General features: G+C 44.3%; 1 protein-coding gene across 1 annotated transcript in view; it reads right to left on the reverse strand.

The window, feature by feature from the left end:
* Positions 1–10,361: 10,361 nt before the first annotated feature.
* Positions 10,362–24,565, reverse strand: part of LOC140722140 (E3 ubiquitin-protein ligase TRIM39-like) — a 66,006-nt gene continuing 51,802 nt past the window's right edge. Inside the window, exon 5 of the mRNA XM_073036933.1 lies at positions 10,362–10,418. Coding sequence (XP_072893034.1) covers positions 10,362–10,418 — 57 coding nt within the window. The remainder of the gene's footprint in view (positions 10,419–24,565) is intronic.

Genomic DNA, 24,565 nt, shown 5'->3' on the forward strand with positions numbered 1-24,565 from the left:
TGTAGGGGTTGGAAGGGCTTTCACAGAGGGTGTTAACAGAAATGGGGAGTGGTATGGGGTTGTAAGGGTTTTCACAGAGGATGCTAACAGAAATGGGGAGTGGTGTAGGGGTTGGAAGGGTTTTCACAGAGGGTGTTAACAGAAATGAGGAGTGGTGTGAGGGTTGGAAGGGTTTTCACAGGGGGTGTTAACAGAAATGGGGAGTGGTGTAGCGGTTGGAAGGGTTTTCACAGGGGGTGTTAACAGAAATGGGGAGTGGTGTGAGGTTTGGAAGGGTTTTCACAGGGGGTGTTAACAGAAATGGAGAGTGGTGTAGGGGTTGGAAGGGGTTTCACGGGGGTGTTAACAGAAATGGGGAGTGGTGTAGGGGTTGCAAGGGGTTTCACGGGGGTGTTAACAGAAATGGGGAGTGGTGTAGGGGTTGGAAGGGTTTTCACAGAGGGTGTTAACAGAAATGGGGAGTGGTGTAGGGGTTGGAAGGGTTTTCACAGAGGGTGTTAACAGAAATGGGGAGTGGTGTAGGGGTTGGAAGGGTTTTCACAGAGGGTGTTAACAGAAATGGGGAGTGGTGTAGGGGTTGGAAGGGTTTTCACAGAGGGTGTTAACAGAAATGGGGAGTGTTGTAGGGGTTGGATGGGTTTTCACAGGGGGTGTTAACAGAAATGGGGAGTGTTGTAGGGGTTGGAAGGGTTTTCACAGAGGGTGTTAACAGAAATGGGGAGTGGTGTAGGGGTTGGAAGGGTTTTCACAGAGGGTGTTAACAGAAATGGGGAGTGTTGTAGGGGTTGGAAGGGTTTTCACAGAGGGTGTTAACAGAAATGGGGAGTAGTGTAGGGGTTGGAAGGGTTTCACAGGGGGCGAGGGGTGTAGGAATGCTTCTCCACCACTGTGGAAATGTACTTCACTTGTCGCACCAAAATGGCCTGTAACCAGCTGGAACCTGTGTTGTATCAGAGAGCTTTGCTAATAATGTTGGTGCAACATGGTACCTGAGCACTTGAGTGCAGACCCGCAGCTGTGATTCAGCAGACAACGGAGTGCACCCTGTCCGTGAACTTGTGTCCATCGGGGTGACCGTACTGTCTGTGTACCTTTTGGACAAAGCTATTACCAGTTGTTTTGCACTGCTAATCGTCCCTTCTGCAAGGGAAAATAACAACACTTATGATTGATCCACTCTGAGTTAATTGTTGTTGGTTTGGAAGACGTAGTGAAAAGCTGCTGAACACCATCTCCTACCTGGACACTCACTCTTACCTGCACCCGCAGCTTCCTCCGCATCGCTTCGCCATCTCACCACTACACCGCTCGTCGTAGGAACTGAAATACTCATTCCGTCCATTGAGTCTTCTCCACCACTCGAATTTCCCTCTCAACTCCATACTGCTGCTTTCTCCACGTCAGCTTCGACACCGTTATTAATCAACAATCCACCATTTATTGACTTAGAGTTCGGACAAACTTGGGCTGTTTTCTCTGGAGTGAAGGAGGATCAGGGTGACCGGAAAGAGTTTGATTAGATTACGAGAGGTATAGACAGAGTAGATAGCTGCCATTTTTAACCTTCTGCGTCAGAATGTCTACTCGCAGACAGCATGCATTTGGAGAGATGAGGGAGCTGTGGAATTCATTGCCACGGACGGCTCAGAGGCCAAGTCATCGGGTTTATTTAAAACAGAGGCTGATCAGTGCTTCATCAGTAAAGGTGTCAAAGGTCATGGGGAGAAGGCAGGGAACGGGGTTGAGGAGGAAAATAAAAGACACTGGGACAGGGACAGAAAAAGGAAACATTAGAGGGAGACGTGTCAAGCACAGGGAGATGGGACAGACTCCGATAGGGGTTCTTGTCCGGCACGGAGCAGTGGGGCTGATCACCGGTTCATTTTGCACTCTCGGACCTTCACTGAGACCATTTCTCATCAGTACACGTTTTACAAACAGTACATTTCAATGTTCAAGTTCAAAGTAAATTTATTATCAAAGTGTGTTAACCAGATGTTATCGAACAATTCCTTTTCTTGTTGACAAGGCAACTTAACGCTCAACCCCAGCCTGGGGGAGGGAATGGGACCAATTCCAGAGGGGGAGTGTTGCGTGAGTCTGGGACTTTGTGAAGGAGTCCTAACTCCATCCTCTTCATTCCGCTTTTCCCTTCCCACTCCACTGATGTGTTTGTGTGTGTGTGAGAGACAGAGAAAAAGAGAGGGAGAGACAGCGCGAGAGAGAGACCTCACACTGCATCAACGACGTGCTCTCCCCACCAACACACTCACATTCCTCTGTACACAGCAATCCTCACCAGCTCGAATGATCCAAAAATCTTATACCCTCCCTCCTGCACCAACTCTTTAGCTACGTGTTAAACTGTATAATCTTCTGATTCCTGCCACATCACACAGATGGCAGTCCTGAGATCACAGGACTGCAGGAGCTGCCCTATAAATTAGCACCTCACTCCCTGAACTCACTTTACAGAACCTCGTTACTCTACCAGCCCATATCATTGCTACCCACATGGACCACGACCTTCACTGTCCCCCCTCCTGAGGAATGCTGAGCACTCGACCTGAGATGACCCAGATGCCAGCATGCAAGAGGCAACAGGTCATCGTGGAATTTCATTCTCACCTACAGAACATCCTGTCAGTTCCCTGAGCTAACAAGCCATGTATCACCACAGCTCACCACGTCTCCACCCTTCACTTCTCAGTCTCAGAGACAGACTAAGTGCCAGAGACCCTGTTGCTGAATCACCTCTGACCACAGCTCACCTCGTCTCCTCCCTTCCCTTCTCAGTCTCAGAGCCAGACTAAGTGCCAGAGACCCTGTTGCTGAATCACCTCTGACCACAGCTCACCACGTCTCCCCCCTTCCCTTCTCAGTCTCAGAGCCAGACTAAGTGCCAGAGACCCTGTTGCTGAATCACCTCTGACCACAGCTCACCTCGTCTCCTCCCTTCCCTTCTCAGTCTCGGAGCCAGACTAAGTGCCAGAGACCCTGTTGCTGAATCACCTCTGACCACAGCTCACCTCGTCTCCTCCCTTCCCTTCTCAGTCTCAGAGCCAGACTAAGTGCCAGAGACCCTGTTGCTGAATCACCTCTGACCACAGCTCACCACGTCTCCCCCCTTCCCTTCTCAGTCTCAGAGCCAGACTAAGTGCCAGAGACCCTGTTGCTGAATCACCTCTGACCACAGCTCACCTCGTCTCCTCCCTTCCCTTCTCAGTCTCGGAGCCAGACTAAGTGCCAGAGACCCTGTTGCTGTGACTTTCCTTTGCCAGGTCATCCCACCATCCCCGACTGTACCTAAAGTGATACCTGTGTTGTTCAGAGGGATGGACACAGGGGTAAACTGCACTCTCTGTTTCCCCCTTCCCCTTCCTCACTGTCACCCAGTTTCCTGTGCCGTGCACCTCGGGTGCAACTACCTCTCAAATGTCCTACCTATCACCCCTTCAGCCTCCCGAATGATCTGGAGTTCATCCAGTTCCAGCTGCAACTCCTTAATGTGGATTGTTCGGAGCTGAATCTGGATGCCCTTCTCACAGGTGTAGTTATCAGGGACACAGGAGGGTTATTCATCTTTTAACATTAGAAAATTAATTAATATAATTTATATTTCTTCATCTCAGATACCAGAATGTGTCATTTCTTAGATGCTGGAAAAGCGTTCGATAGAGTTGAATGGCCATACTTATTTAATACGTTGCAGAATTTTAATTTTAACTTGAAATTTATATCATTGATTAAATTATTATAAACCTTTGGCTTAGGTTCTTACCAATAATCAAAATTCTCCTTTTTTTCCGTTGTCCCATGCTACGAAGCAAGGCTGCCCTTTAAGTCCTCTATTATTTGACATTGCTTTGGAACCTTTAGCCGTTGCCATTCGTGAATCACCTAATATTTTTGGAATTACCTGTGGGTAAGGGACTTATAAGTTATCATTATATGCTGATGATTTGTTACTATACATATCTGACCCTGAGAGATATATTCCTGCTATTTTATCCTTCCTTGCTCAGTTTAGTAGCTTTTCTGCCTACAAACTGAATTTTAATAAGTGAATTATTTCCATTAAATATGCAAGTTTCAATCTATAAACACGTACCATTTAAAGTTGTCACAGATCATTTTATTTATTTGGGTATTAAAATTACCAAGAAACATAAGGGTTTATTTAAAGTTAATTTTTTACCTTTAATTGATCAAATCAAGCAACTTGTTACCAGGTGGTCCCCATTATCTCTGTCATTGGTTGGTGGAATTAATGCTATCAAGATGATAGTATTACCCAAATTTTTATATTTACTTCAAGCATTACCAATGTTTATTCCTAAATCTTTTTTTGATATTATTGATTCCAAAATATCCTCATGTGTGGCAGAATAAAAAGCCTAGATTAAGTAAGAAATATTTACAGAGGCTTAAGAAGGAAGGTGGTTTGGCTTTGCCAAACCCAAGATTTTACTACTGGGCAGTTAACATCAGATAATTAATATTTTGGACACAAGAATCGGTCATAGTACCTTGCCCACAATGGGTAAATTTGGTGTGTAAATCTGTACAAGACTTCTCATTGTTTTCTATTTTAGGATCTTCACCTCCTTTTGCTGTATCTAAACTGAATAAACAAATAACTAATCCTACAGTTAAACATACATTAAGAATATGGTTTCAATTTCGTAAATTCTGCAGTTTGAATAAGTTTATCTTATCAAGCCCTATTATATCTAACTTGTTTTTCCAGCCCTCTTTTATGGACCAAGCCTTTGTGTTATTGAAAACAAAAGGTATAATTTGTTTTTGTAATCTATCTTTAGATAACAGTTTTATGTCCTTTGAACAGCTATCCAGCCTAAATCTCATTTTTTTAGATACTTGCAAGTTAGAAATTTCTTGAATGTTCCAGTCTTTTCCGAAATTATGTCCAATGGACATTACAGAAAAAATTCTAGCTCTGAATCCTTGCCAGAAGGGTTTAGTAGCTATCATTTTTAATATGATCATGAAAGTACAGCCAGGAGTATCAGAAAAAAATTAAGAAGAAATGGAAAAAAGAACTTCACTGTCTTATACCCACAGATAAGTGGGAGAAAATTTTACAATTAGTCAATTCTTCTTCTATTTGTGCTAAACATGCCTAATACAATTTAAGGTTGTCCAGAGGGGTCACATGTCCAAAGTTTTATTCTCATGTTAATCCAACCTGTGATGAGAATGTGGAGAGGGTAAGGGGTATGTGTGGGGGGGTGGACGAGGGGTAAGTGTAGAAAAGTATGCGTACAGGACTGGAGACAGTATGTCATTGGGGAAGCGTAGGAAGACAGGGAACATGTAACTAAAATAGTGTACCAAACGGATATGGCAACCACAAAGAAAGGGGAACCTTGCCCCCGCAAGACAATGTGTCTGGCAAAGTATCTGAGCTATATACCTATTTCGAGTGTTTTGCTTGCGTCCATACTTATTCCAAGTATTTCGCGTGCTTAGCTATACGATAGCCAATCAATCGATGAATTTGAGTCGGTTACCATATTTACGAATGTAGTGCCCCGTTTTTGGGTTTAAGTATGACCTCTGTGAACCGACAAATTGGGAGCTCGCTACCTTACGCCCGAACTCCTCTCTAATAAAAACCGCTTCAGAGGTAATTTCGTGTCTCTGGTGTTTTTTTCCTCAACTGAGCAGGTTAATAATATCAATTGAACAGTGGCAGATGTCATTCTGAAGTCACTTCATTGACCCACATGTTCTGGTCTTGCCCCTGTTTGCAAAATTATTGGAAAAATATTTCTGGTATTATATCAACAGTTCTGAATATCAAATTGCAACTGCATCCTATTACTGCAACTTTCGGTTTACCAATGGTGGATAATAGTCGTTTATCCCCCCCTCAGCCCGGCGGATGATTGCATTTGTTACATTAATGGCTAGAAGATATATCCTATTGAATTGGAACAAAATTAATCCTCCAACTATATATCAGTGGTTTTCTCAAACTATTCCTTGTTTGAGTTTAGAAAAAATTAGAAGTGTTGTCTTTGACCCTTCAGTTAAATATGAAGAAACTTGGAGACCATTTATTCAACATTTTCATATGAGCTAAACTGACTTTTCCTAAACCTTACTTTTATTATCCTTAATTATTCGGATGGATGTGCGGAGTTATTGACGCTACTGTGTATAATTGATATAATGCAATGGCCCATGTCGGTTAGGTTTTTTTCATTGGGGCGGGGTTCTTATTTTCTACATTTCTTGCAACCACTATGAGTTTGGGAGGTTTTTATCATCTATTTGTATTTATACCTTAACCTGTTAATTATGTACTCTCAAGCTCTTTGTATTCATGTTTCATTTATGTTTGTTTAAAATCAATAAAAAGATTTAAAAAGAAAGGACTATTCTGAGGAAAGGGTGGAATAGGCGCAACGGGCCGAATGGCCAGACACGCTCCTGTTACTTATTTTCTAAAGCACGAATTTACCTTTGCGCCTTGTTCTCCCTTGGTTTTCAGCCGTTCGGATTGCACAGGGGAGCGGTGAGAGCTCCGGAGATCCATCGGCAGCCGCTGCGGGGCAGCTCCCGTCTCCCAGCAGGAAGGGACGGGTTTGCGAGACAACTCCAGACAACAGGCCCCGATCCTCGGCGGGGAAAGGCCGGGCGCCCTCCGTGTAGCTGAAACATCTCACGGAATCTCCGCTGGTCTCTTCAGCTCTGCCTTCGAAAGGATTCACGACCCGCCGGTGGTGCAGCCGAAACCCGAGGCGCAGCTCCCGGTCTCCGGCCTCACTCGGTCCCGCTTCTAAACTGCAGCCCGGCCGGGCGCTCAGCGTCCCGCCCACTGACACCCCTCAGCCAATGAGAGCATCCCTCTCCCAGCGGTGATCACTGATTGGTTGTGAGTGTCTGAGGACGGGCTGCTGCTGGGAGCTGGAGATGTCAATCACAGTTTTTTTCTCAGAATCAAAGCAAGTTCCCCGAAACTCAAACTTAAAAGTAAATTTTATTATCAGAGTACAGATAAATCACCACATACAACCCCGAGAAGCATTTTCCTGCGGACATACTTAGAAAAAGTATAGAATAGTAACCATAACAGAAGCAGGCAGTGAAAGATCAGCCAGAGTGCTGAAGGTAACAAACTGTGCAAATGAAAATATGGAGAAACAGGATAAATAACAAGAGCATGAAATAACCGCAGCGGCTGCTGATGGATCTCCGGATCTGTCACCGCTCCCCTGTGCAATCCGACAGGCTGAAGGCCAAGGGAGAACAAGGTGCAAAGGTAAACTCGTGATTTAGAAAATAAGAATCAGGAGCGCATCAGGTTGGATTTGGCGCTAATAAATGTTGAACAATGGTTAATTTTAGTGACATTACTGCAACGCAGAAAAGAGAGACTTAGGAGGAGATGGTATGTACGACCATTGAACGGATTGAGGCAGAAGGAAGGTGAATTTTCTGTGCTTGTCCGGCCACTGAGAGACATGGACGAGGAAATGCATTTCAAGTGTTTTCGGATGTCGGGAGCAAGATTTGACGATTTGGTTCATCGTCCCCAACCATTTATTTCGCATCAGTGTCCACACAGTATGCATATAGACAGGAGGAAATGCGGTGCTACCAAGCGGACCAATCACAGTTGTTGTGGTCTGCGTTGCCGCGACGCGCAGTTACGTTATTGGAGAGGTGCCCGTCCGGCTATGGCGTAGGGTACAGTGTAGGATACGGGGCTACGCCGAACCTACGGTGTTCATTTAACGCAGAAGTATAAATCGGCCTTTAGACAGTCCATGACGCGTATTCTTATATGTTGCCCGTTTAATGTGTTTTTTGATCCCACACTAAACATAGAAATGGCCAGAATTTCCACTGAACACTTCCAGCAAAACCTTGTTCATTCCCCGAGTCTGCAGCGCGCGTAGTGGACAATCGTGGTACTGCAGGGGATCAGCAGCTCCCCGAAATAGAAAGCATTCTGAATCAGGAAGTGCAAACACGAGGAAATCTGCAGATGCTGGAAATTCAAACAACACACACAAAATGCTGGTGGAACTCTGGTGCTCCCCTCCCCCTCAACTTCTTTCTTTCTCCTGAGGCCTCCCGTCTCATGATCCTTTCCCTTCTCCAGCTCTGTATCATTTTCGCCAATCACCTTTCCAGCTCTTAGCTTCATCCCACCCCCTCCGGTCTTCTCCTATCATTTCACATTCCCCCCACCCCCATTACTTTCAAATCTCTTACTATCTTTCCTTCCGGTTAGTCCTGACGAAGGGTCTCGGCCCGAAACGTCGACAGTGCTTCTCACTATATATGCTGCCTGGCCGGCTGTGAAAGCATTCTGAATCAGGAAGTGCTGGGAGTTAACATGGCTTCAAAAGGACCGGTCGAGAGTTTGAGCGAGGAGGTAATTTGTCCCATCTGCCTGGATTTCTTCACCGATCCGGTTACACTAGAGTGTGGACACAACTTCTGTCGCTCTTGTATCACACAGTGTTGGGAAAGGGGGGAGAGAAACTCCTGCCCGGAATGTAGAGAGGTGTTTGCTGACCGCACCCTCAGGGTGAATCGGGCCTTAGGAAATCTGACACAAAAAGTTCGGAATCTAAACCTGAATCCGAAAGGGAAGGAAAGTAAACGTCACTGCGTGGAACATGAGGAAGAACTGAAGCTGTTTTGTGAAACGGACAAGACACTGATCTGTGTGGTCTGTGCAGTGGCGGAGGAACACAGAGAGCACCGCTTCAAGCCGATTAAAGAATCTGTTAACATCTACATGGTAAAAAAAAACTAACGTTAGTTTAATACTTAATACATTTCCTTTGTCCTACATAGCATCACACGAGCCTTCATAACCAACACATCATTCTTTGCAACTTGCGCCATCTCCAACGGGATTCTAACATCTCCGTCCCACAGCCCACCGCCGCACCCCGCAACTCTCCGCTCTCTATACGGATCGCGCACTATGTGCTGTATCGCCCTGATCCACTCGCTCCTCCCCACTGATCTCCCTCCTGACACTGATACCAGCAAGCGGGACAAGTGCTACACCTGACTCCTAACCTCCTCCCTCGTCACCATTCAGGGTTCCAAACAGTCCCAGTTCCTCCCGTTTCTTTCATGGTCGATTGTCCTCTCGTATTCACTCCTTCTTCTCCAGCCATTTACCTCTTCGACCTGTCCCCTCTCAGCTTCTCACTTCATCACCCTTCCCCACGTCCCCCTTCATGTTGTCTCACCCGTCACCTGTCAGCTGGTTCTCATCCCCAACCTTTTTATTCTGGCTTCTGTCCCATTCCTTCCTAGTCCCAATGAAGGGTCTCATCTCGAAACACCGTCTGTTTATTTCCCTTGAATAGATGCTGCCTGACTCATTGAGTTCCTCTGGCATTTTGTGTGATAATCGGGTTTAATCACCTGTTTCTTATGATGCATCTTTGTTTCTATTTCCTTCACTCTCTGACTTCCAGGATCAGCTAAAATCTTCCTTAGACTCTCTCACAAAAAAGAAATCAGACTTCCAGGAAAAGGAGCAGCAACAGAAAAAGAAGATTTCTGGAGTTCGGGTGAGGCTTCCTGAGCGGAATTTCTGATATTACTGTCGCGTTTTACTCCATTTAATGCAGAATAGCCGAGTATCTCAGCTCCAGTGACCTGGGTTCGATTCTGACCTCTGTTGCTGTCTGTGTGGAGTTTGCATGTTCTCCCTGTGGCCATGACATTTTCAGACACATCCCAAGGACGTGCTGGATGAATGGTTAATTAAAGTTAACCCTGTGAGGGTGGGGGAGGGTGATGTGAATCAGGTGGGAGTAAATGTGTCAATGGGGAGAATAGGTTTCAGGAAAACGTGATGGGATTGTTTCAGAGCTGGCATGGACATTAATGGATCAAATGGTCTCCTTAATGTCATCAGGAAATACGCACAGCAATACAGTAAATTAATCTTCACCTTTCATTCGACAGGAACAGTCACACAGCCTTCAGTCCCACATCACATCCCAGTTTGCCGAACTGCGCCAGATTATCACTGAAAAAGAGCAGAGCTTACTCAAGGATCTCAGGAAAGAAGAGAAGAGGATTCTCGACACAATGGAGAAAAATCTTCTAGCTCTTCAAAAGAATATAAGGGTTATTCAGGAGGAAATCAGTAAGTTAAAGGAACCGATGGATCAAAAAGACAGTGTGATATCTCACAAGGTGAGGGATTATATTTCAATTTGTTCCTGTCAAAGGGCACTAAATGAACAGTGGTATATTTGAAATAAACACAGCACAGCGGCCAATTCTAACAAATCAATTGCCGCTGCTGGTGTCCTCACACAGATTGTTCGACCTGTATGACGCACACGTCAATCACACGAATAATCACCTTCCAAAATCTCGAAGATTTGTATTCGATCCTTTATCTGCAACAGACAATCATGAAGCAATGAAACTTCAGCGTAATTAATCGTAAATTAATCAGCAACTAAGCGGTTAACAAACGATATGATATCCATCCGTCCTCAGCTCAAAACTGCCCAGAACAAAGCACGAATATGTAACTTATTCCCTTCACTATTACCACACAACCCCCACACGTGACTAGTTACCATAACAATCACGTGCCACGGAATACAATGCAGACAATACTACCAAAGATAGAAAACAGATGCGTTGATCCTACACACAGCATTTACAAATGGCAGTAAACTGTTTTTCACCAGACAATTGATGCAACTATTCAGGGTTGTTGTTGTCCCAAAACTGGACTTCCACAACTTCTGTACATCCCAGGACAGAATGTAATCTTTTTGAAATCATTTACTCTGATTATAACACAGAGCTACTAATTGTGTCCTTAATTATCACATTCAATATCCTCTAAAAATCCCATTAACACCCAGTTCCAGTCACAGGCTGTGAGTGTGTCTGGTGTGGTGGGGTCTCTCTGTCAATCCGTGAGAACAAAGAATGTGACCCACACATCAAATATCCTGTATATCAGGTTTTTGTAAGATTAGGGAAACTTTCAATGTTTCTTTAAATTTTCAGATAAGTTTCACATTAGAAACGTGGAAATATAAACATTGAAAACCTACAGCACAATACAGGCCCTTCAGTGCACAATTCTGTGCCGAACATGTCCTTACTTTTGGAATTACCCAGGGTTCCCCATCGTCCTCTATCTTTCTGAACACAATATACCTATCCAGGAGTGTCTTAAAAGACCCTATCATATCTGCATCCTTTACTGTTGCCGGCAGCCCATTCCACTCACTCACTCAGCACTTTCTGCGTAAAATTATTACCCTGACATCTTCTCTGTACCTGCTTCCAAGCACATTAAAATTGCGACCTCTCGTGTTAGCCATTTCAGCCCTGGGAAAAAGCCTCTGACTCTGATCAATCTTCTCACCATCTTATACAGCTCTGTCAGGTCACCTCTCATCCTTTGTCGCTCCAAGGAGAAACGGCCGAGTTCACTCAACCTACTCTCATAAGGCATGCTCCCCAATCCAGGCAACATCATTATAAATCTCCTCTGCACCCCTTCTATGGTCTCCACATCCTTCCTGTCGTGACTCAACCAGAACTGAGCACAATACTCCAAGTGCGGTCTGACCAGGGTCCGATATAGCTGTAACATTACCTCTCGACTCCAAAACTCAATCCCATGGTTGATGAAGGCCAATGCACCGTATGCCTTCTTAACCACTGAGTCCACTTGTGCAGCAGCTTGAGTGTCCTATGGACTCGGACCTCAATGTCCCTCTGATCATCCACACTGCCAAGAGTCATACCATTAATACCATAGTCTGCCATCATATTTCACCTGCCAAAGTGAACAACTTCACACTTATCTGGGTAAAACTCCATCGGCTACTTCTCAGACCAGTTTTACATCCAATCAATGTCCTGCTGTATACTCTGACAGCCCCCCACACTATCCACAATACCCCCAACATTTGTGTCATCAGCAAGGTTATTAACCCATCCTTCCATTTCCTCATCCAGCTCATTTACAATAATCACAAAGAGAAGAGGTCCCACAACAGATTCCTGAGGCACATCACTGGTCACCAACCTCCATGTAGAATATGACCCGTCTACAAACACAATTTGTCTTCTGTGGGGAAGCAAATTCTGGTTGAACAACTCAATGTCCCCTTGGATCCCTAGCTAAATTCCATATACACTACATCTACTGCTCTACCTTCATCAATATGCTTTGTCTGATACTCAAAAAAATTCAATCAGGATCGTAAGGCACGACGTGCCTTTGACAAAGCCATGCTGACTATACCTGATCATATTATGCCTCTCCAAATGTTCATAAATCCTGCCTCTCAGGATCTTCTCCATCAACTTACCAATCACTGAAGTAACACTCACTGGTCTATAATATACTGGGCTATCTCTACTCCCTTTCTTGAATAAGCGAATGACATCTGCATCCCTCCAATCCACTGAAACCTCTCCAGTTCCCATTGATGATGCAGAGATAATCGCCAGAGGCTCAGCAATCTCCTCCCACAGTGGCCTGGGGTACATCTCGTCCGGTCTCCATCAGAAACAGTCTCCTCCCACAGTGGCCCGAGGTACATCTCGTCCGGTCTCCATCAGAAACAGTCTCCTCCCACAGTGGCCCGGGGTACATCTCGTCCGGTCTCCATCAGAAACAATCTCCTCCCACAGTGGCCTGGGGTACATCTCGTCTGATCTCCATCAGAAACAATCTCCTCCCACAGTGGCCTGGGGTACATCTCGTCCGGTCTCCATCAGAAACAATCTCCTCCCACAGTGGCCTGGGGTACATCTCGTCCAGTCTCCATCAGAAACAATCTCCTCCCACAGTGGCCTGGGGTACATCTCGTTCGGTCTCCATCGGAAACAGGCCATTCGGTCCATCATCTTCTATCAATTTCCTTGCTTCAGAATTCTCCTCTCACCTACTCACCACACCCAGCAACAGAGTCCCGAACTCGATGGTCCCTCAAGTGTTTATCCAGTTTCCCCATTACATTCAATCTCTGCTGTTCTGCTTCAACCACTCCTGTGGCAGCGAGTTCCTCTTCACTAAATTTCTTATGGGAATTATTAAAATCCATCTGGAATTTCATCTCCCACAATTCTTCCCATAAATACAGGTACATCACCCCCACCTCTCACAATTAAATCCATCACTGATCTTAAATTCCTACATCTTATCACCCTGATGTCGTATCCAGATGAAAATGGACAACCTGTCCTGTCTTCCCTGTAAGTTTCATCCTCTCAGTAATGGTCTGACATTCAGAAACTTTCCCTGTAATTTACCCCGTGGTTCTGTATTGTCCGTGTCTGTGAGAGTGACTGCAGGAGTGGGAATTTTCAACACCCTGTAATGATTTGGATGAAATACAGAATATGGACAATAAGTCCAAGTCTAATCAGATTTGTGTTTGATTTATTTCAGGAGGAAGCTCGTCGAAACAGGAGGTAGGACATGTTCTTTATTGAAAACCTGTATAGTTCAAAATTGCAGTTTATAACCAGCAGTTTAATATTTACAGGATTAATGACGATGTCCAGGAATTGTCAGTGACAGATGAGGCCCTACCGGTTGAAAAATTCGATCACCTTTATTTGTTGAACACAGTGCTGAGAGAAACACTTGATGCCATTAATCGAGGTAAAACTTACAAAGATTCATTTCTCCTTGTGCAATTAAGTTCCAAGTTGAAGCAAAGATTGGCTGTGATAATGGACTGAAGGGGAACTGAAGTTTATTTCACATCAACCGCACCGACTGGGAGGCATCACTGTCACATGGTCAGCTGGAGATGTCAGACCCCTGGACACGCCAGCACAGGGTCACAATACAACCAATACACGGGACTGTCAAATGAACCACTGTGTTCCAATCCCAAGCAAATGCACTAACACGCCAAGACATGAATTTGAATCCTACCACAGGAGCTGGGAATTTAATACTGACTTGATGATATTGTAGGGAATAAAAGCGGGTATCAGTGCGGTGACCGGGATTGTCAGGAAAATACACAAGTCCTTCGTGCGGTGTGAGTGCAGACTCTGACTGACACAGGTCGTCACCCCACCCCTCCTGAACCCGCAACTCTCACTGATGTTAGATGGAGAAGTGGGGAGCTGTAGTGACAGGGGACTCATTCATCAGGGGACTGGACAGGACAATCTGTGGACGTGAACGGGACACCCGAATGGTATGTTGCTTCCCAGGTGCCAGGGTGGGACGACTCGGATCATGTCCACAGCATTTCCGAGAGGAAGAGAAAACAGCCGGATATCTTGGTACATATTGGTACTAGTGACACAGGAATTAAAAGCAAATTGGTCCTGAAGAGAGAATTTAGAGAGCTCAGTAGAAAGCTGAGAAGCAGTACCTCCAGGGTTGTAATTTCTGGAATGTTGTCTGCCCCACGTGCCGGTGTGGGTAGGAACAGGACGTTTTGGCAGATAAATGTGTGGCTGAGAAGCTGGTGCAGGGGGCAGAGCTTCAGCTTCTTGGATCATTGGGATCTCTTCTGGGGGAAGTACGACCTGTTCAAAAGTGACGGGTTGCACCTGAACCCGGGGGGGGGAACAATATTCTCTCAGAGAGGTTCGATACAGCTGTTGGGGAGGGTTTCAACTAATTTGGTGGGGTGGTGGGAACGAGAGTGAAGGAACGCTGGGTAGGACTGATGGTAAAAATACAAAGATAGCGTGCAGTTAGACTGTCAGATAGGGCGGACAGATGCGAGTACAGAATTGCAGTCAGCAGGGTGAATATCAGTGCATTAGGGACACAGAATCAAAAAGGGTAGCAAATACAGAACTCAAAGTGTTAGATCTCAATGCATGGAGTATAAAAATAAGGTTACAGATTGTCGGGTGTGATGTTGTAGCCATCACGGAATCGTGGCTGAAGGATGGTTGCAGTCGGGAGCTGAATGACCAAGGTTACACAATGTATCGGTGGTACAGGAAAGTAGGCAGAGGGGGGTGACATGGCTCTGCTGGTAAATCAGTAGAAAGTTGTGACATAAGATATGAAGATGTTGAATCCTTGTGGGTTGAGTTATCAAGCTACAAATGTAAAAGGACCCTGATGGCAGTTATATACAGTCACCCCAACAGTAGCTGGGATGTGGACCACAGGTTACAACTGGAAATAGAAAAGGCATGTCAGAAGACAATGTTATGTAAGTCATGAGAGATTTGAACATGCAGGCCAACTGGGAACATCAGGTTGGTAATGGATCTCAGGAGAGTGAATTTGTTCAATGCCTAAGAGATGGCCTTTTAGAGCAGTTTGTCCCTGAGCCGACAAGGGAGAAGGTGCTCAAAAAGCTGAAAGACCTAAAGGTACGTAAGTCACCCGGACCAGATGAACTGCACCCTAGTGTTCTGAAAGAGGTAGTGGTAAACAATGTGGAGGCGTTTGAAATGATCTTTCAAAAATCATTGGTGCCAGAGGACTGGAAAATTGCAAATGTCACTCTACTCTTTTAGTAAGGAGGAAGGCAGCAGGATGACAATTATAGACCAGTTAGCCTCACCTCTGTGGTTGGGAAGAAGTTAGTGTCAATTGTTAAGTCTGAGGTTATGGAATACTTGGTGACACTGGACAAGATAGGACAAGTCAGCATGGCTTCGTTAAGAGAATATCTTGCCTGACAAACCTTTTGGAATTCTCCCACCTCCGACTCTGTGGGAATGTTACCCCATAGATCACTCATAATTGGTACATTATGACAGGCTTTCGGGTACATGGAGGCACATGACTAAATAGGGTAAAGACAGCATGCCTTCCCTTAAAGGGAAATCTTGCCTGACAAATCTGTTGGAATTCTTCGAGGAACACAAAGCCAAGATAGACAAAGAATGATTTGGATGACAGAATTGTTGCCTTTGTGGCCAAGCTTGCAGACGATATGAAGATAGGTGAAGGGGCAAGTAGTGCTGCAGAAGCTCGGAATCTGGGGAAGGACAGAGACAGATCAGGAAATGGGCAAATAAGTGATAGATGGATTATCGGGTAGGGAAGTTGTGCATGCTCTTTGGTAGAAGGAATAAAGGCATAGACAATTTTGTAAACAGGGAGAAAATTCAATTATCAGAAATGCAAAGGGACTTGGGGCTTCAGTTGCAGGATTCCCTGAAGATTATCTTGCAGTTTGTGTCAGTGGTGAGATTGGCAAACTCAATGTTTGCTTTCATTTTGAGAGGATTAGAATACAAGGGCAAGGATGTAATGCTGAGGTTTTATAAGGCATTGGTCAGACCACACTTGGAGTATTGTGAGCACTTTTGGATCCTTTCTGTCGGAAGAGATGTGGTGGCATTGGAGGGGGTCCAGGAGGATCACAAGAATGATTCCGGGAATGAAAGAGTTAACACATGAGGAGTGTTTGATGGTTCTGGGCCTGTACTCACCGGAGTTTAGAAGAGTGGCTGATTTATTATTTCCATCAATCCTATTCTCCCGCCTCCTCCCCATAACTTTTGAGACTCTGACTAATCAAGAAGTTTACTTACCAACTTCTGCTTTAAAAATCAAACAGGAGAAAATCTGCAGATGCTGGTAACCCAAGCTACACAGGTCCTGATGAAGGGTCTCGCCAGATCTCCCTGACACCTGTCTGGAGAGAGTTGATGTTGGGAGGATGTGGGTGGGTCGAGAACGGTAAGCACAGCCTCCGACTATAGGGATGTCCATTTAGGATAGAGATGAGGAGGAATTCCTTTATCCACAGGATAGTGAATCTGCCACAGGCCAAATAATTGAGTATTTTTAAAGCGGAGTGACACATACACAAATTGTTGGGGAAACAGCTGGCCAGGAAGACTCTATGGAAAAGAGTAAACAGTCGACAGTTCAGACTGAAACACTTCATCAGGACCTGTGATGCTTAAGGGTCCCTGCAAATTCATCCCACTTCCTAATGAGGGGCTGCGGGAGATGGGGTTGTGGGAAAGGGGCAAAGTGATCCCCATCTCCCATCTTTGCCCCCTCCAGCTTCTCATTACGTCTACACACACAGTTCACCCACAGGCTTTCCACCCCTCCCCCTCCTGTTTCAATCTGCCATTCATCTCTCCCCTACTGGTTCCCATCATCACCTCCTTTGCTGTCTCTAACCTCCACACTCCCCCACTTCACACTCACAAATGAATGTGAACATTGAATGAAGGGTCTGTTCCTGTGCTGTACTGTTCTCTGTTCCCTGTTCAGAAGAATGAGAGGAGATCTCAGGAAAACACAAAATTCTTTCAGGGCTCGACAGGCAGGAGTCAGCGAGGATGTTTCCCGTGTCTGAGGAGTCAAGGGTCAGGAGTCACTGTTTGGAATTCTCAGCACCCGTGGGCGTGGAGGGGGTTTGGGGGTTCTTAGCCATTCAGTTCACGGAGCCATCGCTGTACAGCATAGAAATGTGCCCGTCGACTTATCACCTCTGTGCTGACCTATTTATCCATCTACATTCATCCCATTGGCCAGCATTAGGTCAGTCTCCCTCTGTGCCTTGCCTATTGAATCGTCTGTCCTTGTGTCTCTTACACACAGAGGACTGGAGGCCATTGACCTGCAGAGGTCGGTGCTGGGGCAGGGTTGTTTGTCATTCATATTAATGATTTCGATGAGAATGTAAGTGACAAAGTTGGTAGGTTTGTGGGAGACACTAAAAATCATGGTGTAGTGGAGAGAGAAGTGGATTATCTAAGTTTACAACGGGCCCTTGATCAACTGTAGAGGTGGGTACAGTGACAATGTTTTAAAATACATCTTGCCAGGGACGTGTATCGGAAGGTGGAAAGGAATAATGGGCAAATGGGACCAGCTCATTAAAGCAAGCTGGTCAGCACGAACAAGTTGGGCCGAAGAGCCTCTGTGACCTCCTGTTTAAATCCATTCACTCACCCCCTTCCCATCTTAATCCACCCCTTTCCCGCACTCGTTTCTGCTGTCCATCTCCCCTATTTATTTCTGCTCTTGAGGGAACATGTCGACCTGAAACGTAGACTGTCCATCTCTCTCCACACATGCTGCCTGACCCGCTCGGTCCCTCCAGCATTTTGTGTCTGTTTGATCGGGAAATCTCTGCCCTCCGTCCCGCGGAAAACCAACGGGGAGACATTAATTGTTCATCCGCTTTCGTCGGGTCAAACCACGGGAAAGGTTCGTGTCGGCAACCCGACTGCGCCTGAGGCCCAGCGGCCTTTCCCCGATCTCGGGGCCAAGCTGCCCGAGTCTCCCCACGGTCCACGGGGCCGCGCTGCCTATATCTTTCCCCGATCACCAGGTCGCGCTGCCCGAGTCTCCCCCCGATCCCCGGGTCGCGCTACCTGAGTCTCCCCACGATCCCCGGGGACTCTCTAATTCTCTGCTTCTCCCCCCAGTCTCTGTCACCCTGGATATGAAAACAGCGAATCCGCGGCTCGAGGTATCTGAGGATCGGAAGAGTGTGAGACGGACCGGGATCTGGAGGAATCTCCCTGACACCGGGGAGAGATTCACAAGCTGGGCTTGTGTGCTGGGATCGGAGGGATTCACATCGGGGAGACATTACTGGGAGGTGGACGTGACGGGGATTCGGGACTGGTGGCTGGGGGTCGCCGCAGAGTCTGTGCAGAGGAAGGGAGAGTTCAGTCTGAGACCGGAGTCCGGATATTGGATCATTAGGCGGTATAATGACGTCTTACATCGGGATTGTGATGTGTTCGGTGATCTCACCTTCCGCAAGTCCCGTCTCCCTGCTGGCCCCATCCCCGGGAGGGTGGGAGTTTATCTTAGTTACGAGTCCGGGGCAGTTTCATTTTACAATGCGGAGACCAAGTCCCATCTCCACACATTCACTGGGAATAAATTCACGGGGAAACTTCATCCTTTCTTTGCGACCTGGGATGGAAACCAGTGGCTGAGAATCTGCTCCGGTTCCGCTCCGGGTCTGTAAACGGGTCGGGTCCCGGGACCGGCATCAGGATTAAGTCCCAGTAACTATAAACGTGCGGAGAGTTCAGCTAAATACGTGGCTAAGGAGATGGTGCAGGAGGGAGGGCTTCATGTATCTGGACAATTGGGCTTTGCTCCCAGGAAGGTGGGACCTGTTCCGACGGGATGGTTTGCCCCTGAACTGGAGGGGAACTAACATCCTTGCGGGTAGATTTACTAGTGCTGCACCGGGGGGGGGGGGGGGTTAAACTAGATTTGGAGAGGGAGGGGAACCAGAGTGTTAGAGCAGATAGTGAGGTGGAGGAGGATAAAGGTCATGCGAGGACTGCATGTATAGACAGAAATCAAAGGTTTGTACATTAGGTTGTAAATTAATTTTCAGAGCTTTAGATATTGTAGAAAATAGATTTCCAAAAAGATTTTAATGAAGAACATGACCAGAACATATGTGAAAAAGTGGCTACTTCAGTTTTACACCTATCACAATAATTGTCTATGTTAGGAAATATTTTGGACAGTCTCTCCTTTGTTAAATAGTAACAGTGAACAATTTTGAATTGAATTAAACACTGATTGGCACATATTAAAGAAGAATTGACCATCTTCATTAACAAAGGTCATATTAAGTTCTCTCTCCCAAACTTGTTTAATCTTTAGTTATTAAGGGGATCTGTTTTTTTTTGCAGATTTATTTATTTTTATTTTCATTTATTTTGTGATGGTCGATTGATGACTTTTGAAGAGTTAATTAGCAAGTATTCTCTCTCTCATACTTACTGCAATATCTTCAGGTTAGACATTTTTTACAAAAATAATTATCTAAGTTTCCATATATGCAAGAATCTGATTTGTTGGATAATATTGTGAATGAGAATCCTTTAGTAAGAGGTTCCATTGGTAGAATTTATAATTTATTTTTAATACATTAATACAAAAAGATAACCTCCCACCTATGGTTTATTTATGATAGAAATATTTGTTGTTTCAGACATGATAGAGGGGGGGGGGGGATGAAAGGGGGAGGAGTGGCATTACGAGTCAGGGAAAACATCACAGCTGTGCGTAGACAGGACAGCCCGGAGGGCTTGTCTACAGAGGCCATATGGGTTGTGCTGAGGAACGGGAAAGGTGTGACCACACTAATAGGGGTGTATTATAGACCGCCCAATAGTCAGAGAGAATTGGAGGAGCAAATCTGTAGAGAGATAGAAGACTGGTGTAAGAAACAGGAAGTTTTAATAGCAGGGGATTTTGACGACTGGGACTTGCACAGTGTAAAGGGGCTAGATGGCTTGGATTAAATGTTTTCAGGAAAGTTTTCTAAATCAATATATAGAGGTACCTACAAGAGAGGATGTAATACTTGATCTCCTGTTAGGGAACCAGACAGGTCAGGTGACAGAAGTATGTGTAGGCGAACATTTTGTGTCCAGTGACCATAATGACATTAGTTTCAAGTTAATTATGGATAAGGATGGGTCTGGTCCTTGAGTTGAGGTTCTAAATTGGAGAAGGGCCAATTTTGTGGAAATGAAAAAGGATCTAGGAATAGTGGATTGTGATAAAAAAATTTCTGGCAAGGACGTGTTCAGTAAGTGTAAGGCCTCAAATGGCGAAATTTTGAGAGTGCAGTGTTTGCATGTTCCTGCCAGGATTAAAGACAAAGTTAACAGGCATAGGGAACCTTGGTTTTCAAGGGATATTGGCGATCTGGTTAAGAAAAAGAGAGAGGTGTATAGCAGGTAGAGGCAACAAAGAGCAAATGAGGTACTTGAAGAGTATAGAAAATGTAGGAAAATTCTAAAGAAGGAAATCAGGAAGGCAAAAAGAAGACATGAGGGTCTTCTATTTACTATTTACTATCCAGAGTAAAAGGATAGTAAGGGACAAAATTGGTCCCGTAGAAGATCAGAGTGGTCGTCTGTGTGTGGAGCCTTACGAGATGGGGGAGATCTTAAACAGTTTTTTTTTTGCATCAGTATTTACTCAGGAAACTGGCAGAGTGTATATGGAAGGAAAGGAAACAAGCAGTAGTGTCATGGAACATTTAGAGATTAAAGCGGAGGAGGTGCTTGCTGCCTTACAGCGAATAAAGGTAGATAAATCCCACGGGTCTGACGATCTTTCCACGGACCTTGAGAGAGACTAGTGTAGAATTTGCAGGGGCCCTGACAGAAATATTTAAAATGTCCTCAGCCACGGGTGCAGTGCAGGAGGATTGGAGGGGAGCTCATGTTATTCTGTTGTTTAAAAAAGGCTCCATTAGTAAACCAGGTAATTACAGGCCGGTGAGCCTGACATCAGTAGCAGGTAAATTATTGGAAGGTGTTCTGAGAGATCAGATATACAAGTATTTGGACAGCCAAGGGCTGATTAAGGATAGTCAGTATGGCTTTGTGCGTGGTAGATCATGTTCAATGAAATTTCGAGGAGGTTATCAAGAAATTAGTTGAAGGAAAGGCTGTGGATGTAAACTACATGGACATCAGCAAGGACTTTGACAAGGTCCCACATGGGAGGTTAGTTCAGAAGATTCAGACACTAGGTATCCAGGGAGAGGTTGTAAACTGGATTTGAAATTGGCTGTGTGGGAGAAGACAGAGAGTGGCAGTGGGTGATTGCTTCTCAGACTGGAGGCCTGTGACTAGTGGTGCTTAAAGTACACCTGCACTTAGAGAGGTTAAATGGGACAAGTGGGGGCGGTGCTGACCGGAAAAGACAGTGAAGATTGTTCATTAAGTTCATCTGCCATTTCTTTGTCCCCCATTACTACTTCACCAGCATCATTTTCCAGTGGTCCAGTATCAACTCTCATCTCCCTTTCACTCTTCATGTAACTGAAAACTAAACTTTTAGTATCCTGATTTATATTATTGGCCAGTTTGCCCTCATATTTCGTCTTGACCATTCTTCTGGCTTTTTTCGTTGCCTTTTGTTGGATTTTAAGAGCATCCCAATAATCCAACATCCCACTCACCTTTGCTGCCTTATATGCCATTTTCTTAGGTTTAACACAGTCCTTAACTTCTTGTCAGCCACGGATGTCTAGCCTTGCCATTTGAGAACTTTTTCTGTGGGACACGTGTATTCTGCGCCTTGTAAACTATTCCCAGATACTTCAGACACCTCAGTTCAGCCATCATCCATGCAGAATTCTCCTCCAATTCACTCGGCAAGTTCCTCTCTGATGCCTCTGTAATTCCCTTTATTCCATTGCGAGACTGATACATGTGACTTTTCCAAATCATTTTGCATATTGAAGTCCCCGATACAATTGTGACACTACAATTATTACATCCGTTTTCCAGTTCAAACTGTGAATTAATTTAAAGTCAGTCCCATAATTTATTAAAGTTTTTATCTGAAAACTATCTACCCTCCCAAAGATTGTACTGAAGACTGCATTTGATTTTTCTTCAGCCTTATACACTTTACCTTGAAATGGTATGTGTTCCGACAGTTTCATAATGACAAAATATACACGACACAGAATGGTTTTCCAATTAGATACAAGGCATAATTAAGCATTGTGTGGGCATTTCTAAGTTGCGTCAATATCATTCCTTCCCTTGTTTTAAGCCCTTCTTCTTTAAACCCAACAGGTTTACGTATTCTGTAAAAGTGTCTGTCCTTATATCCATTATCCTACAAATCTTGCTGTAAGCCCCTAATTCTTAACAGTACCAACCCTTTAGGTTCTGATTTGCTAAGTGGAAGGTCTATATCCACAGCTTAACATTTATCAGCTTTTGTTGCTAAACAGTCAACCCCTTCATTTCCCTTAACAGTGTGATGTGCAGGATCCATAATGTGCAGACATATAAATCAAACTTTATATATGAAATACCGTTTGAAACAAACAAACAAACAGCAGGTGGATTTCGATCCTTCCAGTAGCTCTCCTAGCTAATAAAGTTGTAAAAGCTATCATACGTTGAGCGGAAGCAGGAATATTTCCAATTGCAATTGGAAATAAATTGGTAGTAAATAGCAATTACAACCTCTAATCTATAAAGCTATATCATCTGAATTTTGTCATTTACCCAGGGTATCCCATTTTCCCATCTCAGAAAATATCATTTACCATAATATTAAATAATGAAGAGCTACAAATACTGCCTTGTGGGATCCCATTCTCTATCTCATAGAAACACAGACATAACATGCTGACCCGTACTTACACAGTCCGTCGAAATAAAAAAAAACGCAGAAATCTTCCCCCTCACGCCTAATTTCCATAATTTAATCAAAAGTCCTTCCTTCCACAATATATCATTTCCCTTTTCAGTATCAAAAAATACTACTATTAAGGCATCTTTATTTAATTCTGTTTTCCTAATATCATCTTCCAAACCTAAAACTGAATCTAATGTCATCTCACCCTTCCGAAATCCACGCTAATAACACACTCTTTCCAAAATATAACTCAAGCGCTTGATTACCACACACTCCATCAGTTTACGTAAATAAGACATTCACGATATCGGCCCAAACTAGAAGGATCAGATGGAGATCTGCCAGGTTTTAGAATAGGCACGACTGCTGCCATTTTCCATTAGGAAAGTAGATGACGTAACCTCCAAGCATGATTCAAAAATTTAATATTTTCACAAAAGAGAATTATATACAATTACATTTACATATCTCACCCTTTCCTGGGGACATCTGACCTGCATTATTTATTTTAAACTTTTTTTTATTGCGTTTTCAAGTAATTACAGAAATAAAAGTATATGAACAAAATATATATATTACCCATCCCCCCTCCCCTTAACCCCTCCCCCCAACATCCCTATAGAAAAAAAAGAAGAAAGAAAGAAAAAAAAAGAAAGAGTGCCTGGATATTGGAAGATCCCCACATGCTCCACGGAGTTCGTAATAACTTTAGTATATATATTTATTTCTTTCCCCAAATAACCAATTATTTCATCTTCGGAGGACCTATATATTAATAGACTTCTTAAATTCATACAAAGAAATCGTACATCAGTGATACTATCATTGCTACAGCTGATAATTTACTTATTATTATTTAATTATTTATGGTATTATATTGCTAAATTTCCTATTCTTGGTTGGTGCAACTGTAACGAAACCCAGTTTCCGTGTGGATAAATAAAGTATGTCTGTCTGTCTGACTTCCAACACATCTGGGTATACACTGAAAAACATATCCCTACATTGTTTAACTTCTTCACTTAAATTATCCTGATTATGAATCTCAGCAAATGACACAGTCAGTAACACAAACTTCCCTGTTTCAGTAACAATCATTTTGCCCTCATTAATCAACACTGGAATATTATGATCCCCACAAATCCCCCCATTTTCCAAATCACATCCCAAACAATTCCAAGTTTGATATCCCTTCCAATATTATCTCCATATAACCTCCAGTAAATCACCTCCTTCCTCACCACGGCCTTTGCCCTTTTATTGTTAATAATGTAACTCGGAGTCTGATGCACCAACACATAAAAACTCACATTTCTCCCAATTTGCTTCTGGTCCCCGAAATAAATCCAAACTCAAACTCATAAAAACATGAAGCGTGACTGACGTTCACATAAAATAATCACCGTGTGAGTTCCCCTTTGACCGACAGCCACGTCAGCCAAT

This window comes from Hemitrygon akajei, unplaced genomic scaffold (assembly GCF_048418815.1).
Source record: "Hemitrygon akajei unplaced genomic scaffold, sHemAka1.3 Scf000070, whole genome shotgun sequence".
In the NCBI taxonomy this organism is placed as follows: Eukaryota; Metazoa; Chordata; class Chondrichthyes; order Myliobatiformes; family Dasyatidae; genus Hemitrygon; species Hemitrygon akajei.